The sequence below is a fragment of the Ascaphus truei genome, unplaced genomic scaffold (genome assembly GCF_040206685.1).
Source record: "Ascaphus truei isolate aAscTru1 unplaced genomic scaffold, aAscTru1.hap1 HAP1_SCAFFOLD_241, whole genome shotgun sequence".
NCBI classification, from domain to species: domain Eukaryota; kingdom Metazoa; phylum Chordata; class Amphibia; order Anura; family Ascaphidae; genus Ascaphus; species Ascaphus truei.
Genome location: NW_027455334.1, coordinates 177,925 through 196,614, shown reverse-complemented (window position 1 = coordinate 196,614; position 18,690 = coordinate 177,925). Strand labels below are relative to the sequence as shown.

The following is an 18,690-nucleotide window of genomic DNA, read 5'->3' as shown; positions in this document are numbered from 1 at the left end:
GAGAAAGGGGAAAGAAGAAAGGGAGAAGGAGAGAGAGAGAAAGGAAAGGGGACAGGTGGGAAGATCTGTCCGGAGGTGGAGAGAGAGAGAGAGAGAGAGAAAGAGAGAGGGAAAGAGGAGGAAAGAGGATACATATAGAAAGAGAGAGCGAGGGATGGAGACAGACAGAAAGCTTCGGGGAAATAGCAAAGCGTCTGCTCTCCCCCCTTCTCGCCTCCCAACCCTCCACACTACATCTCCTCGCACGCCTCCAACCCTCCCCTTGGATTGTAAGCTCTTGCGCTGTTCCCCTCCCACCCTTGAGGGTATGTCCAGGCGACGTTTTACCTGCAGGCCTTGGCCTCTGTGCCCACGCTGCCCGGCGAGCTGCTGGCCTTGGCCTCGGATCCCACGCTGCCCGGCGAGCTGCTGGCCACCCTCTCCTCCTCGGGACGGTAGGTGAAGACGATGGAGGGCTTCTCACCGGGCTCCACCCGGCTCTCGCTGAACCAGTGGTGTCGCTGGACAGGGGGCGGGGGCAGCATGTGAATAACGGTGCCGTCTAGCCCCACCAGCCTGCCCTCCTCCCCCCTCTCCTCGCCCGCCCCGTGCCCGCCCTCCTTCTTCCTCCTGAAGAAGCTCTTGAAGGAGATCCAGCGCCGCGGTTTGGCGTCGGACGGCGGCCGCGGCGTCCCCTCGGCAGGCACGGGGCGGGTGGTGCCGGGAGACTTGGCTCTGGGCGTGAAGTGTTTGTGAAGCAGGCTGGTGGCGTGGTAGGGCGAAGAGGTGGAGCGCGGGGGCGGGAAGGGTGGCAGAGGGTCCGCGGCAGTGGGCACCGGTGGGCTCTCGTCACTGGAAGGCGCCGGAGATGCCTTGCAGAAGCCGAGGGTCCCCGGCGCCTCGCCGGGCGACGGGAACAGCGACTTGGGCCGTACTAGCCGGGGCTCGGGCTCCGGGGGGCACTGCTCCTCACTGCTGGCGGTCTCCGGGGTGGAGGCTTCGGGGGGGGAGCGTGGCGGTTGGATGGACGCCACAATCTGAGACAGCACGCGGGTGGCGCTCTCGCGGGAGCAGCTGCCGACCTCCGGAACCCCTTCCGGCCCGCCTGCCCTGGGCTCCTCCTTTCGCTGTGATCGGGCAGGGGCTTCGATCTCCTCGTAAGTGTGGCTGGTCGAGCCCCCCGCCTGTGGCTTCTCCTTGCTGGGGGGAGGCGGGAAACCTCCCCCGGTCCCCACAAAACTGCGGTAGATGGCCAGGTTGTCATAGGCGCTGGGGTTGATGAGGATGGGCACCTTGTCGGCGCTTCTGCAGCTGCGGGCATACTCCGGCTCGTCGTGTATGATGATGGGGAAGGGCGGCATGCCCGCGTTGTTGTAGCTGTTGAACTTGATCTCGGACAGGTTGGGCGAGCGCACGGGCACCGTATGGGCACTCAGCCCGGCCGTAGGAGAGGTCGGGGCCGACTTGTGGCAGCTCCGCCTGGGGGCTTCCGCCACCTCGGCCCTGGGCATATTCTGGCGGGGGCTGGTGCTGGACGTCCACACCTCCTGGTAGCGGGTGGCACTGCCCTTCTTCAGCCTGGCGCTGGGCTGATCCGGGCTCTTGCTAACCATGGCGGCAGACACGTCAACCACCGTGTAGGGCTTGCAGATGGGCTGCTCCAAGCTCACCACGCGGTAGGGCTTGGCCTGGGCCATGACGCCATCTTGGATTCCCCCTTGCCCCTGTGTAGCAGGCTCCAACCCCCCTTCCGGCTCCCCCCCGCCGTTGCAGAAAAGTCCCCCGGAGGATGATGACGAAGATGAGGGAGGGGAGGACGAGGCAGTGGAGGGGTCAGGAGAGGGGGAGATGGTCGCCACCATCCCCTCTCCTCCCGTGTCGCATCCGTTCAGGATCTCGTCATAGCTGTCATCGTAGTCCACGGCGCAGACCCGCTGAAGCGACTTCTGCCGCAGCGGGACGGTGTTCCACTTCTCCCTCCTGCCCAGGCGGCCGGGCGCGGGCGACAGGCTTCCCCCCTGCAGGTTAGCGAAGCGCGGTTGCCCCCTCATGCGGATCTCCATGGCCAGCAGCTCCTCGTCGCTCTCTTCCCAGCTCTCTCGCTCCTCTCTCCCCGCCTCCCCCTCCTCCTCCCAGCTCTCCTCGCCGCTGGAGAAATCCGGGTAGCAGAAGCGCCCGCCGTCCCGGCCGATCACGGACCCCTCCTCCCCGCTCAGCGCCACCCGCCGCTCACCCCTTGGGGCTTCCCCCTCGTGCCGCCCCCCAGACAGGCAACTGGCGGGCGGCTTCCTCTCCAGCGAGCGACGGTAGCACTGGTTGATCCGGCACAGAAAGGTCTCCCGGGCTGTGCCCTCCTGCGGGGGGACCTGGGCAGGCGGACCTCCAAGACCCGCTATCTCCTTCAACACTTCGGTGAGCCCGCTGTTGCCCATGTGGTTATTGTTGGTGACTCCCTCCCCTGCCCCTGTGTTGTTATTTGCCCGGTCATCGCTGTAGAGCTCTGGTGCCGCTTGGTTGTGGTTCCGGGTGGTAAGGGCAGGCACCGGTGTCCTGGCCTGCCCTGGGGCCGCGTGGCACACAGTCCCGTCCACGGCCATCATGGTGGGTTTCACAGCGATGGTGGGCTTCTTGGCAACGGGGGGTCGGAAGCCGGTGGTGCCGCGTGGCCGTTGGTTGACATTGATTTTGAAATGCTGTGCCCGGTAGGGAGGGGGCGGCGGGGGAGGAGGGGGCGGCTGCCCCATGGTGCCCCTGCCAAGGGCTGCCAGTTGGTGCTGCCCCTTGGGCTGGAAGCAGTTCTTGCACTCGCCCGGCTTCCAGACGTGCTCGGTGAAGGAGCCGCAGGCCGACATGACGGCAGAGCATGGCACCGGGGCGCGGAGACGGGGCAAGGAGAGGGGCCGGCCGCAGGAGAGGGCAGTCACAGCATGGCACAGGGGGAGTCAGGCCAATCCCTTCAATGGACCTGCAGGGAGAAGGAGAGAATGTTAGAGAGGGGTAAATTGCCAGCTTCCCCCTCACACACACTACTACACCATGTATACACAGCACAGGCACAGCGCGGGCAGCGGCAGTGCCAGCCTCCCCCTCACACACACTACTACACCATGTATACACAGCACAGGTACAGCGCGGGCAGTGCCAGCCTCACCCTCACACACACTACTACACCATGTATACACAGCACAGGCACAGCGCGGGCAGCGGCAGTGCCAGCCTCCCCCTCACACACACTAATACACCATGTATACACAGCACAGGCACAGCGCGGGCAGCGGCAGTGCCAGCCTCCCCCTCACACACACTACTACACCATGTATACACAGCACAGGTACAGCGCGGGCAGCGGCAGTGCCAGCCTCCCCCTCACACACTACTACACAATGACATGTATACACAGCACAGGTACAGCGCGGGCAGTGCCAGCCTCCCCCTCACACACACTACTACACCATGACATGTATACACAGCACAGGTACAGCGCGGGCAGCGGCAGTGCCAGCCTCCCCCTCACACACACTACTACACCATGCCATGTATACCCAGCACAGGTACAGTGCGGGCACCGGCAGTGCCAGCCTCCCCCTCACACACACTAATACACCATGCCATGTATACACAGCACAGGTACAGCGCAGGCAGCGGCAGTGCCAGCCTCACCCTCACACACACTAATACACCATGCCATGTATACACAGCACAGGTACAGCGCAGGCAGCGGCAGTGCCAGCCTCCCCCTCACACACACTACTACACCATGACATGTATACACAGCACAGGTACAGCGCGGGCAGCGGCAGTGCCAGCCTCCCCCTCACACACACTACTACACCATGCCATGTATACCCAGCACAGGTACAGTGCGGGCACCGGCAGTGCCAGCCTCCCCCTCACACACACTAATACACCATGCCATGTATACACAGCACAGGTACAGCGCAGGCAGCGGCAGTGCCAGCCTCCCCCTCACACACACTACTACACCATGCCATGTATACCCAGCACAGGTACAGTGCGGGCACCGGCAGTGCCAGCCTCCCCCTCACACACACTACTACACCATGACATGTATACACAGCACAGGTACAGCGCGGGCAGCGGCAGTGCCAGCCTCCCCCTCACACACACTAATACACCATGACATGTATACACAGCACAGGTACAGCGTGGGCAGCGGCAGTGCCAGCCTCCCCCTCACACACTACTACACCATGACATGTATACACAGCACAGGTACAGCGCGGGCAGCGGCAGTGCCAGCCTCCCCCTCACACACACTACTACACCATGACATGTATACACAGCACAGGTACAGCGCAGGCAGCGGCAGTGCCAGCCTCCCCCTCACACACACTACTACACCATGCCATGTATACACAGCACAGGTACAGCGCGGGCACCGGCAGTGCCAGCCTCCCCCTCACACACACTAATACACCATGACATGTATACACAGCACAGGTACAGCGCGGGCAGCGGCAGTGCCAGCCTCCCCCTCACACACACTACTACACCATGCCATGTATACCCAGCACAGGTACAGTGCGGGCACCGGCAGTGCCAGCCTCCCCCTCACACACACTAATACACCATGACATGTATACACAGCACAGGTACAGCGCAGGCAGCGGCAGTGCCAGCCTCCCCCTCACACACACTAATACACCATGACATGTATACACAGCACAGGTACAGCGCGGGCAGCGGCAGTGCCAGCCTCCCCCTCACACACACTAATACACCATGACATGTATACACAGCACAGGTACAGCGTGGGCAGCGGCAGTGCCAGCCTCCCCCTCACACACTACTACACCATGACATGTATACACAGCACAGGTACAGCGCGGGCAGCGGCAGTGCCAGCCTCCCCCTCACACACACTACTACACCATGACATGTATACACAGCACAGGTACAGCGCAGGCAGCGGCAGTGCCAGCCTCCCCCTCACACACACTACTACACCATGCCATGTATACACAGCACAGGTACAGCGCGGGCACCGGCAGTGCCAGCCTCCCCCTCACACACACTAATACACCATGACATGTATACACAGCACAGGTACAGCGCGGGCAGCAGCAGTGCCAGCCTCACCCTCACACACTACTACACCATGCCATGTATACACAGCACAGGTACAGCGTGGTCAGCGGCAGTGCCAGCCTCCCCCTCACACACACTACTACACCATGTATACCCAGCACAGGTACAGCGCGGGCAGCGGCAGTGCCAGCCTCACCCTCACACACTACTACACCATGCAATGTATACACAGCACAGGTACAGCGTGGTCAGCGGCAGTGCCAGCCTCACCATCACACACTACTACACCATGACATGTATACACAGCACAGATATAGCGCGGGCAGCGGCAGTGCCAGCCTCCCCCTCACACACTACTACACCATGCCATGTATACACAGCACAGATATAGCGCGGGCAGCGGCAGTGCCAGGCTCCTTCACCCTGCACAATTATACATTTATACAAAATACAGTGGCAGTGCCAGCCTCCCCCTCACTAGCTGTTATGTGAACCCAGAACTAGTACTGTATAAAGCAAACAGTGCCAGCCTCCCCCCCACATACTCACACACACTGCTCCTAAAGCTCTGCTATTCCTGCCCTGCAGCACTCCCTCCTATTCCTGCCCTGCAGCACTCCCTGCTATTCCTGCCCTGCAGCACTCCCTCCTATTCCTGCCCTGCAGCACTCCCTGCTATTCCTGCCCTGCAGCACTCTCTGCTATTCCTGCCCTGCAGCACTCCCTAATATTCCTGCCCTGCAGCACTCCCTAATATTCCTGCCCTGCAGCACTCCCTTCTATTCCTGCCCTGCAGCACTCTCTGCTATTCCTGCCCTGCAGCACTCCCTGCTATTCCTGCCCTGCAGCACTCCCTGCTATTCCTGCCCTGCAGCACTCTCTGCTATTCCTGCCCTGCAGCACTCCCTGCTATTCCTGCCCTGCAGCACTCCCTGCTATTACTGCCCTGCAGCACTCCCTGCTATTCCTGCCCTGCAGCACTCTCTGCTATTCCTGCCCTGCAGCACTCCCTGCTATTCCTGCCCTGCAGCACTCCCTGCTATTCCTGCCCTGCAGCACTCCCTACTATTCCTGCCCTGCAGCACTCTCTGCTATTCCTGCCCTGCAGCACTCCCTGCTATTCCTGCCCTGCAGCACTCCCTGCTATTCCTGCCCTGCAGCACTCCCTACTATTCCTGCCCTGCAGCACTCCCTACTATTCCTGCCCTGCAGCACTCCCTCCTATTCCTGCCCTGCAGCACTCCCTCCTATTCCTGCCCTGCAGCACTCCCTCCTATTCCTGCCCTGCAGCACTCCCTGCTATTCCTGCCCTGCAGCACTCTCTGCTATTCCTGCCCTGCAGCACTCTCTGCTATTCCTGCCCTGCAGCACTCCCTCCTATTCCTGTCCTGCAGCACTCTCTGCTATTCCTGTCCTGCAGCACTCTCTGCTATTCCTGTCCTGCAGCACTCTGTGCTATTCCTGCCCTGCAGCACTCCCTGCTATTCCTGTCCTGCAGCACTCTGTGCTATTCCTGCCCTGCAGCACTCCCTGCTATTCCTGCCCTGCAGCACTCCCTCCCATTCCTGCCCTGCAGCACTCCCTGCTATTCCTGCCCTGCAGCACTCTCTGCTATTCCTGCCCTGCAGCACTCCCTGCTATTCCTGCCCTGCAGCACTCTCTGCTATTCCTGCCCTGCAGCACTCCCTACTATTCCTGCCCTGCAGCACTCCCTGCTATTCCTGCCCTGCAGCACTCCCTGCTATTCCTGCCCTGCAGCACTCCCTGCTATTCCTGCCCTGCAGCACTCCCTGCTATTCCTGCCCTGCAGCACTCCCTGCTATTCCTGCCCTGCAGCACTCCCTGCCCTGCAGCACTCTCTGCTATTCCTGCCCTGCAGCACTCTCTGCGATTCCTGCCCAGCAGCACTCCCTGCTATTCCTGCCCAGCAGCACTCCCTGCTATTCCTGCCCTGCAGCACTCCCTCCTATTCCTGCCCTGCAGCACTCCCTGCTATTCCTGCCCTGCAGCACTCCCTGCTATTCCTGCCCTGCAGCACTCCCTGCTATTCCTGCCCTGCAGCACTCCCTTCTATTCCTGCCCTGCAGCACTCCCTGCTATTCCTGCCCTGCAGCACTCCCTGCTATTCCTGCCCTGCAGCACTCCCTGCTATTCCTGCCCTACAGCACTCCCTGCTATTCCTGCCCTGCAGCACTAAATGCTATCCCTGCCCTGCAGCACTCTCTGCTATTCCTGCCCTGCAGCACTCCCTGCTATTCCTGCCCTGCAGCACTCCCTACTATTCCTGCCCTGAGCACTCCCTGCTATTCCTGCCCTGCAGCACTCCCTGCTATTCCTGCCCTGCAGCACTCCCTGCTATTCCTGCCCTGCAGCACTCTCTGCTATTCCTGCCCTGCAGCACTCCCTCCTATTCCTGCCCTGCAGCACTCCCTGCTATTCCTGCCCTGCAGCACTCCCTAGTATTCCTGCCCTGCAGCACTCCCTGCTATTCCTGCCCTGAGCACTCCCTATTATTCCTGCCCTGCAGCACTCCCTGCTATTCCTGCCCTGCAGCACTCCCTGCTATTCCTGCCCTGCAGCACTCTCTGCTATTCCTGCCCTGCAGCACTCCCTGCTATTCCTGCCCTGAGCACTCCCTGCTATTCCTGCCCTGCAGCACTCCCTGCTATTCCTGCCCTGCAGCACTCTCTGCTATTCCTGCCCTGCAGCACTCCCTGCTATTCCTGCCCTGCAGCACTCCCTGCTATTCCTGCCCTGCAGCACTCTCTGCTATTCCTGCCCTGCAGCACTCTCTGCTATTCCTGCCCTGCAGCACTCCCTGCTATCCCTGCCCTGCAGCACTAAATGCTATCCCTGCCCTGCAGCACTCCCTGCTATTCCTGCCCTGCAGCACTCCCTCCTATTCCTGCCCTGCAGCACTCTTTGCTATTCCTGCCCTGCAGCACTCCCTGCTATTCCTGCCCCGCAGCACTCCCTGCTATTCCTGCCCCGCAGCACTCCCTGCTATTCCTGCCCTGCAGCACTCCCTCCTATTCCTGCCCTGCAGCACTCCCTGCTATTCCTGCCCTGCAGCACTCCCTGCTATTCCTGCCCTGCAGCACTCCCTACTATTCCTACCCTGCAGCACTCCCTGCTATTCCTGCCCTGCAGCACTAAATGCTATCCCTGCCTTGCAGCACTCTCTGCTATTCCTGCCCTGCAGCACTCCCTGCTATTCCTGCCCTGCAGCACTCCCTGCTATTCCTGCCCTGAGCACTCCCTGCTATTCCTGCCCTGCAGCACTCCCTCCTATTCCTGCCCTGCAGCACTCCCTGCTATTCCTGCCCTGCAGCACTCTCTGCTATTCCTGCCCTGCAGCACTCCCTGCTATCCCTGCCCTGCAGCACTCCCTGCTATTCCTGCCCTGCAGCACTCCCTGCTATTCCTGCCCTGCAGCACTCTCTGCTATTCCTGCCCTGCAGCACTCCCTGCTATCCCTGCCCTGCAGCACTCCCTGCTATTCCTGCCCTGCAGCACTCCCTGCTATTCCTGCCCTGCAGCACTCTCTGCTATTCCTGCCCTGCAGCACTCCCTCCTATGCCTGCCCTGCAGCACTCTCTGCTATTCCTGCCCTGCAGCACTCCCTCCTATTCCTGCCCTGCAGCACTCCCTGCTATTCCTGCCCTGCAGCACTCCCTCCTATCCCTGCCCTGCAGCACTCTGTGCTATTCCTGCCCTGCAGCACTCCCTCCTATTCCTGTCCTGCAGCACTCTCTGCTATTCCTGTCCTGCAGCACTCTGTGCTATTCCTGCCCTGCAGCACTCTCTGCTATTCCTGTCCTGCAGCACTCTGTGCTATTCCTGCCCTGCAGCACTCTGTGCTATTCCTGCCCTGCAGCACTCTCTGCTATTCCTGTCCTGCAGCACTCTGTGCTATTCCTGCCCTGCAGCACTCCCTGCTATTCCTGTCCTGCAGCACTCTGTGCTATTCCTGCCCTGCAGCACTCCCTGCTATTCCTGCCCTGCAGCACTCCCTCCCATTCCTGCCCTGCAGCACTCCCTGCTATTCCTGCCCTGCAGCACTCTCTGCTATTCCTGCCCTGCAGCACTCCCTGCTATTCCTGCCCTGCAGCACTCTCTGCTATTCCTGCCCTGCAGCACTCATTACTATTCCTGCCCTGCAGCACTCCCTGCTATTCCTGCCCTGCAGCACTCCCTGCTATTCCTGCCCTGCAGCACTCCCTGCTATTCCTGCCCTGCAGCACTCCCTACTATTCCTGCCCTGCAGCACTCCCTGCTATTCCTGCCCTGCAGCACTCCCTGCCCTGCAGCACTCTCTGCTATTCCTGCCCTGCAGCACTCTCTGCTATTCCTGCCCAGCAGCACTCCCTGCTATTCCTGCCCAGCAGCACTCCCTGCTATTCCTGCCCTGCAGCACTCCCTCCTATTCCTGCCCTGCAGCACTCCCTGCTATTCCTGCCCTGCAGCACTCCCTGCTATTCCTGCCCTGCAGCACTCCCTGCTATTCCTGCCCTGCAGCACTCCCTTCTATTCCTGCCCTGCAGCACTCCCTGCTATTCCTGCCCTGCAGCACTCCCTGCTATTCCTGCCCTGCAGCACTCCCTGCTATTCCTGCCCTACAGCACTCCCTGCTATTCCTGCCCTGCAGCACTAAATGCTATCCCTGCCCTGCAGCACTCTCTGCTATTCCTGCCCTGCAGCACTCCCTGCTATTCCTGCCCTGCAGCACTCCCTACTATTCCTGCCCTGCAGCACTCCCTGCTATTCCTGCCCTGCAGCACTCCCTACTATTCCTGCCCTGAGCACTCCCTGCTATTCCTGCCCTGCAGCACTCCCTGCTATTCCTGCCCTGCAGCACTCCCTGCTATTCCTGCCCTGCAGCACTCTCTGCTATTCCTGCCCTGCAGCACTCCCTCCTATTCCTGCCCTGCAGCACTCCCTGCTATTCCTGCCCTGCAGCACTCCCTGCTATTCCTGCCCTGCAGCACTCCCTAGTATTCCTGCCCTGCAGCACTCCCTGCTATTCCTGCCCTGAGCACTCCCTATTATTCCTGCCCTGCAGCACTCCCTGCTATTCCTGCCCTGCAGCACTCCCTGCTATTCCTGCCCTGCAGCACTCTCTGCTATTCCTGCCCTGCAGCACTCCCTGCTATTCCTGCCCTGAGCACTCCCTGCTATTCCTGCCCTGCAGCACTCCCTGCTATTCCTGCCCTGCAGCACTCTCTGCTATTCCTGCCCTGCAGCACTCCCTGCTATTCCTGCCCTGCAGCACTCCCTGCTATTCCTGCCCTGCAGCACTCCCTGCTATTCCTGCCCTGCAGCACTCCCTGCTATTCCTGCCCTGCAGCACTCCCTGCTATTCCTGCCCTGCAGCACTCCCTGCTATTCCTGCCCTGCAGCACTCCCTGCCCTGCAGCACTCTCTGCTATTCCTGCCCTGCAGCACTCTCTGCTATTCCTGCCCAGCAGCACTCCCTGCTATTCCTGCCCAGCAGCACTCCCTGCTATTCCTGCCCTGCAGCACTCCCTCCTATTCCTGCCCTGCAGCACTCCCTGCTATTCCTGCCCTGCAGCACTCCCTGCTATTCCTGCCCTGCAGCACTCCCTGCTATTCCTGCCCTGCAGCACTCCCTTCTATTCCTGCCCTGCAGCACTCCCTGCTATTCCTGCCCTGCAGCACTCCCTGCTATTCCTGCCCTGCAGCACTCCCTGCTATTCCTGCCCTACAGCACTCCCTGCTATTCCTGCCCTGCAGCACTAAATGCTATCCCTGCCCTGCAGCACTCTCTGCTATTCCTGCCCTGCAGCACTCCCTGCTATTCCTGCCCTGCAGCACTCCCTACTATTCCTGCCCTGAGCACTCCCTGCTATTCCTGCCCTGCAGCACTCCCTGCTATTCCTGCCCTGCAGCACTCCCTGCTATTCCTGCCCTGCAGCACTCTCTGCTATTCCTGCCCTGCAGCACTCCCTCCTATTCCTGCCCTGCAGCACTCCCTGCTATTCCTGCCCTGCAGCACTCCCTGCTATTCCTGCCCTGCAGCACTCCCTAGTATTCCTGCCCTGCAGCACTCCCTGCTATTCCTGCCCTGAGCACTCCCTATTATTCCTGCCCTGCAGCACTCCCTGCTATTCCTGCCCTGCAGCACTCCCTGCTATTCCTGCCCTGCAGCACTCTCTGCTATTCCTGCCCTGCAGCACTCCCTGCTATTCCTGCCCTGAGCACTCCCTGCTATTCCTGCCCTGCAGCACTCCCTGCTATTCCTGCCCTGCAGCACTCTCTGCTATTCCTGCCCTGCAGCACTCCCTGCTATTCCTGCCCTGCAGCACTCCCTGCTATTCCTGCCCTGCAGCACTCTCTGCTATTCCTGCCCTGCAGCACTCTCTGCTATTCCTGCCCTGCAGCACTCCCTGCTATCCCTGCCCTGCAGCACTAAATGCTATCCCTGCCCTGCAGCACTCCCTGCTATTCCTGCCCTGCAGCACTCCCTCCTATTCCTGCCCTGCAGCACTCTTTGCTATTCCTGCCCTGCAGCACTCCCTGCTATTCCTGCCCCGCAGCACTCCCTGCTATTCCTGCCCCGCAGCACTCCCTGCTATTCCTGCCCTGCAGCACTCCCTCCTATTCCTGCCCTGCAGCACTCCCTGCTATTCCTGCCCTGCAGCACTCCCTGCTATTCCTGCCCTGCAGCACTCCCTACTATTCCTACCCTGCAGCACTCTCTGCTATTCCTGCCCTGCAGCACTAAATGCTATCCCTGCCTTGCAGCACTCTCTGCTATTCCTGCCCTGCAGCACTCCCTGCTATTCCTGCCCTGCAGCACTCCCTGCTATTCCTGCCCTGAGCACTCCCTGCTATTCCTGCCCTGCAGCACTCCCTCCTATTCCTGCCCTGCAGCACTCCCTGCTATTCCTGCCCTGCAGCACTCTCTGCTATTCCTGCCCTGCAGCACTCCCTGCTATCCCTGCCCTGCAGCACTCCCTGCTATTCCTGCCCTGCAGCACTCCCTGCTATTCCTGCCCTGCAGCACTCTCTGCTATTCCTGCCCTGCAGCACTCCCTGCTATCCCTGCCCTGCAGCACTCCCTGCTATTCCTGCCCTGCAGCACTCCCTGCTATTCCTGCCCTGCAGCACTCTCTGCTATTCCTGCCCTGCAGCACTCCCTCCTATGCCTGCCCTGCAGCACTCTCTGCTATTCCTGCCCTGCAGCACTCCCTCCTATTCCTGCCCTGCAGCACTCCCTGCTATTCCTGCCCTGCAGCACTCCCTCCTATCCCTGCCCTGCAGCACTCTGTGCTATTCCTGCCCTGCAGCACTCCCTCCTATTCCTGTCCTGCAGCACTCTCTGCTATTCCTGTCCTGCAGCACTCTGTGCTATTCCTGCCCTGCAGCACTCTCTGCTATTCCTGTCCTGCAGCACTCTGTGCTATTCCTGCCCTGCAGCACTCTGTGCTATTCCTGCCCTGCAGCACTCTCTGCTATTCCTGTCCTGCAGCACTCTGTGCTATTCCTGCCCTGCAGCACTCCCTGCTATTCCTGTCCTGCAGCACTCTGTGCTATTCCTGCCCTGCAGCACTCCCTGCTATTCCTGCCCTGCAGCACTCCCTCCCATTCCTGCCCTGCAGCACTCCCTGCTATTCCTGCCCTGCAGCACTCTCTGCTATTCCTGCCCTGCAGCACTCCCTGCTATTCCTGCCCTGCAGCACTCTCTGCTATTCCTGCCCTGCAGCACTCCCTACTATTCCTGCCCTGCAGCACTCCCTGCTATTCCTGCCCTGCAGCACTCCCTGCTATTCCTGCCCTGCAGCACTCCCTGCTATTCCTGCCCTGCAGCACTCCCTGCTATTCCTGCCCTGCAGCACTCCCTGCTATTCCTGCCCTGCAGCACTCCCTGCCCTGCAGCACTCTCTGCTATTCCTGCCCTGCAGCACTCTCTGCTATTCCTGCCCAGCAGCACTCCCTGCTATTCCTGCCCAGCAGCACTCCCTGCTATTCCTGCCCTGCAGCACTCCCTCCTATTCCTGCCCTGCAGCACTCCCTGCTATTCCTGCCCTGCAGCACTCCCTGCTATTCCTGCCCTGCAGCACTCCCTGCTATTCCTGCCCTGCAGCACTCCCTTCTATTCCTGCCCTGCAGCACTCCCTGCTATTCCTGCCCTGCAGCACTCCCTGCTATTCCTGCCCTGCAGCACTCCCTGCTATTCCTGCCCTACAGCACTCCCTGCTATTCCTGCCCTGCAGCACTAAATGCTATCCCTGCCCTGCAGCACTCTCTGCTATTCCTGCCCTGCAGCACTCCCTGCTATTCCTGCCCTGCAGCACTCCCTACTATTCCTGCCCTGAGCACTCCCTGCTATTCCTGCCCTGCAGCACTCCCTGCTATTCCTGCCCTGCAGCACTCCCTGCTATTCCTGCCCTGCAGCACTCTCTGCTATTCCTGCCCTGCAGCACTCCCTCCTATTCCTGCCCTGCAGCACTCCCTGCTATTCCTGCCCTGCAGCACTCCCTGCTATTCCTGCCCTGCAGCACTCCCTAGTATTCCTGCCCTGCAGCACTCCCTGCTATTCCTGCCCTGAGCACTCCCTATTATTCCTGCCCTGCAGCACTCCCTGCTATTCCTGCCCTGCAGCACTCCCTGCTATTCCTGCCCTGCAGCACTCTCTGCTATTCCTGCCCTGCAGCACTCCCTGCTATTCCTGCCCTGAGCACTCCCTGCTATTCCTGCCCTGCAGCACTCCCTGCTATTCCTGCCCTGCAGCACTCTCTGCTATTCCTGCCCTGCAGCACTCCCTGCTATTCCTGCCCTGCAGCACTCCCTGCTATTCCTGCCCTGCAGCACTCTCTGCTATTCCTGCCCTGCAGCACTCTCTGCTATTCCTGCCCTGCAGCACTCCCTGCTATCCCTGCCCTGCAGCACTAAATGCTATCCCTGCCCTGCAGCACTCCCTGCTATTCCTGCCCTGCAGCACTCCCTCCTATTCCTGCCCTGCAGCACTCTTTGCTATTCCTGCCCTGCAGCACTCCCTGCTATTCCTGCCCCGCAGCACTCCCTGCTATTCCTGCCCCGCAGCACTCCCTGCTATTCCTGCCCTGCAGCACTCCCTCCTATTCCTGCCCTGCAGCACTCCCTGCTATTCCTGCCCTGCAGCACTCCCTGCTATTCCTGCCCTGCAGCACTCCCTACTATTCCTACCCTGCAGCACTCCCTACTATTCCTGCCCTGCAGCACTAAATGCTATCCCTGCCTTGCAGCACTCTCTGCTATTCCTGCCCTGCAGCACTCCCTGCTATTCCTGCCCTGCAGCACTCCCTGCTATTCCTGCCCTGAGCACTCCCTGCTATTCCTGCCCTGCAGCACTCCCTCCTATTCCTGCCCTGCAGCACTCCCTGCTATTCCTGCCCTGCAGCACTCTCTGCTATTCCTGCCCTGCAGCACTCCCTGCTATCCCTGCCCTGCAGCACTCCCTGCTATTCCTGCCCTGCAGCACTCCCTGCTATTCCTGCCCTGCAGCACTCTCTGCTATTCCTGCCCTGCAGCACTCCCTGCTATCCCTGCCCTGCAGCACTCCCTGCTATTCCTGCCCTGCAGCACTCCCTGCTATTCCTGCCCTGCAGCACTCTCTGCTATTCCTGCCCTGCAGCACTCCCTCCTATGCCTGCCCTGCAGCACTCTCTGCTATTCCTGCCCTGCAGCACTCCCTCCTATTCCTGCCCTGCAGCACTCCCTGCTATTCCTGCCCTGCAGCACTCCCTCCTATCCCTGCCCTGCAGCACTCTGTGCTATTCCTGCCCTGCAGCACTCCCTCCTATTCCTGTCCTGCAGCACTCTCTGCTATTCCTGTCCTGCAGCACTCTGTGCTATTCCTGCCCTGCAGCACTCTCTGCTATTCCTGTCCTGCAGCACTCTGTGCTATTCCTGCCCTGCAGCACTCTGTGCTATTCCTGCCCTGCAGCACTCCCTGCTATTCCTGCCCTGCAGCACTCCCTGCTATTCCTGCCCTGCAGCACTCCCTCCTATTCCTGCCCTGCAGCACTCCCTCCTATTCCTGCCCTGCAGCACTCTCTGCTATTCCTGCCCTGCAGCACTCCCTCCTATTCCTGTCCTGCAGCACTCTCTGCTATTCCTGTCCTGCAGCACTCTGTGCTATTCCTGCCCTGCAGCACTCCCTTCTATTCCTGCCCTGCAGCACTCCCTGCTATTCCTGCCCTGCAGCACTCCCTACTATTCCTGCCCTGCAGCACTCCCTGCTATTCCTGCCCTGCAGCACTCCCTCCTATCCATGCCCTGCAGCACTCCCTTCTATTCCTGCCCTGCAGCACTCCCTCCTATTCCTGCCCTGCAGCACTCCCTTCTATTCCTGCCCTGCAGCACTCTCTGCTATTCCTGCCCTGCAGCACTCTCTGCTATTCCTGCCCTGCAGCACTCCCTGCTATTCCTGCCCTGCAGCACTCCCTGCTATTCCTGCCCTGCAGCACTCCCTCCTATTCCTGCCCTGCAGCACTCCCTCCTATTCCTGCCCTGCAGCACTCTCTGCTATTTCTGCCCTGCAGCACTCCCTAAAATTCCTGCCCTGCAGCACTCCCTGCTATTTCTGCCCTGCAGCACTCCCTCCTATTCCTGCCCTGCAGCACTCCCTGCTATTCCTGCCCTGCAGCACTCTCTGCTATTCCTGCCCTGCAGCACTCCCTATTATTCCTGCCCTGCAGCACTCCCTATTATTCCTGCCCTGCAGCACTCCCTGCTATTCCTGCCCTGCAGCACTCCCTGCTATTCCTGCCCTGCAGCACTCCCTACTATTCCTGCCCTGCAGCACTCCCTGCTATTCCTGCCCTGCAGCACTCCCTATTATTCCTGCCCTGCAGCACTCCCTGCTATTCCTGCCCTGCAGCACTCTCTGCTATTCCTGCCCTGCAGCACTCTCTGCTATTCCTGCCCTGCAGCACTCTCTGCTATTCCTGCCCTGCAGCACTCTCTGCTATTCCTGCCCTGCAGCACTCCCTGCTATTCCTGCCCTGCAGCACTCCCTGCTATTCCTGCCCTGCAGCACTCCCTGCTATTCCTGCCCTGCAGCACTCCCTCCTATTCCTGCCCTGCAGCACTCCCTGCTATTCCTGCCCTGCAGCTCTCCCTGCTATTCCTGCCCTGCAGCACTCCCTGCTATTCCTGCCCTGCGGTGTCAGCTGTTCCCTCCTCCCTGTTTCCGCTGAGTGAGGAAGGAAGACATTAAGGATTCGGACACAGGGAATCCTCCCAACGTCCTGCGCTGAATCACAGGCGTGCGTGAGAGAGCTTCCCTGTCATAGCTCTGCAGAGCATTGTGCCACTGTCCCCTTCCGTCAGATACATGCAGAGCGTCGCACCACTAACCCCTTCCCTGCCAGATACCTGCAGAGCGTCGCTCCACTAACCCCTTCCCTGCCAGAGTCTGCAGAGCATCGCTCCACTAACCCCTTCCCTGCCAGAGACCCGCAGAGCGTCGCTCCACTAACCCCTTCCCTGCCTGAGACCCGCAGAGCATCGCTCCACTAACCCCTTCCCTGCCTGAGACCCGCAGAGCATCGCTCCACTAACCCCTTCCTGATTATTAACACTGATGTCAAATCAACATCCTAAGGGTCTCTCCCCCCCCCCCCACTCCCCACTCTAACTGCCCCAGGGACACGTACCTCTCACCCCTCCTAATACACAGGCATCAGGGACACGTACCTCTCACCCCTCCTAATACACAGGCATCAGGGACACGCACCTCTCACCTCTCCTAATACACAGGCATCAGGGACACGCACCTCTCACCTCTCCTAATACACAGGCATCAGGGACACGCACCTCTCACCTCTCCTAATACACAGGCATCAGGGACACGTACCTCTCACCCCTCCTAATACACAGGCATCAGGGACACGTACCTCTCACCCCTCCTAATACATAGGCATCAGGGACACGTACCTCTCACCCCTCCTAATACACAGGCATCAGGGACACGCACCTCTCACCTCTCCTAATACACAGGCATCAGGGACACGCACCTCTCACCTCTCCTAATACACAGGCATCAGGGACACGTACCTCTCACCCCTCCTAATACACAGGCATCAGGGACACGTACCTCTCACCCCTCCTAATACACAGGCATCAGGGACACGTACCTCTCACCTCCTCCTAATACACAGGCATCAGGGACACGTACCTCTCACCCCTCCTAATACACAGGCATCAGGGACACGTACCTCTCACCCCTCCTAATACACAGGCATCAGGGACACGTACCTCTCACCCCTCCTAATACACAGGCATCAGGGACACGTACCTCTCACCTCCTCCTAATACACAGGCATCAGGGACACTTACCTCTCACCTCCTCCTAATACACAGGCATCAGGGACACGTACCTCTCACCCCTCCTAATACACAGGCATCAGGGACACGTACATCTCACCTCTCCTAATACACAGGCATCAGGGACACTTACCTCTCACCTCCTCCTAATACACAGGCATCAGGGACACGTACCTCTCACCCCTCCTAATACACAGGCATCAGGGACACGTACATCTCACCCCTCCTAATACACAGGCATCAGGGACACGTACCTCTCACCCCTCCTAATACATAGGCATCAGGGACACGTACCTCTCACCCCTCCTAATACACAGGCATCAGGGACACATACCTCTCACCCCTCCTAATACATAGGCATCAGGGACACGTACCTCTCACCCCTCCTAATACACAGGCATCAGGGACACGTACCTCTCACCCCTCCTAATACACAGGCATCAGGGACACGTACCTCTCACCCCTCCTAATACACAGGCATCAGGGACACGTACCTCTCACCCCTCCTAATACACAGGCATCAGGGACACGTACCTCTCACCCCTCCTAATACACAGGCATCAGGGACACGCACCTCTCACCCCTCCTAATACATAGGCATCAGGGACACGTACCTCTCACCCCTCCTAATACACAGGCATCAGGGACACGTACCTCTCACCCCCTCCTAATACACAGGCATCAGGGACACGTACCTCTCACCCCTCCTAATACACAGGCATCAGGGACACGTACCTCTCACCCCTCCTAATACACAGGCATCAGGGACACGTACCTCTCACCCCTCCTAATACACAGGCATCAGGGACACGTACCTCTCACCCCTCCTAATACACAGGCATCAGGGACACGTACCTCTCACCCCTCCTAATACACAGGCATCAGGGACACGCACCTCTCACCCCTCCTAATACATAGGCATCAGGGACACGTACCTCTCACCCCTCCTAATACACAGGCATCAGGGACACGCACCTCTCACCCCTCCTAATACATAGGCATCAGGGACACGTACCTCTCACCCCTCCTAATACACAGGCATCAGGGACACGTACCTCTCACCTCTCCTAATACACGGGCATCAGGGACACGCACCTCTCACCTCCTCCTAATACACAGGCATCAGGGACACGTACCTCTCACCTCCTCCTAATACATAGGCATCAGGGACACGTACCTCTCACCCCTCCTAATACACAGGCATCAGGGACACATACCTCTCACCCCTCCTAATACATAGGCATCAGGGACACGTACCTCTCACCCCTCCTAATACACAGGCATCAGGGACACATACCTCTCACCCCTCCTAATACATAGGCATCAGGG

General features: G+C 59.9%; 1 protein-coding gene across 4 annotated transcripts in view; it reads right to left on the bottom strand.

The window, feature by feature from the left end:
* Positions 1-322: 322 nt before the first annotated feature.
* Positions 323-18,690, bottom strand: part of LOC142479733 (inactive tyrosine-protein kinase PEAK1-like) — a 77,879-nt gene continuing 59,511 nt past the window's right edge. For all 4 annotated transcript variants that reach the window (XM_075582610.1, XM_075582612.1, XM_075582609.1 and 1 more), the window contains one exon: positions 323-2,944. In XM_075582610.1, coding sequence (XP_075438725.1) covers positions 324-2,831 — 2,508 coding nt within the window. In that variant the 5' untranslated portion in view covers positions 2,832-2,944 and the 3' untranslated portion in view covers position 323. The remainder of the gene's footprint in view (positions 2,945-18,690) is intronic.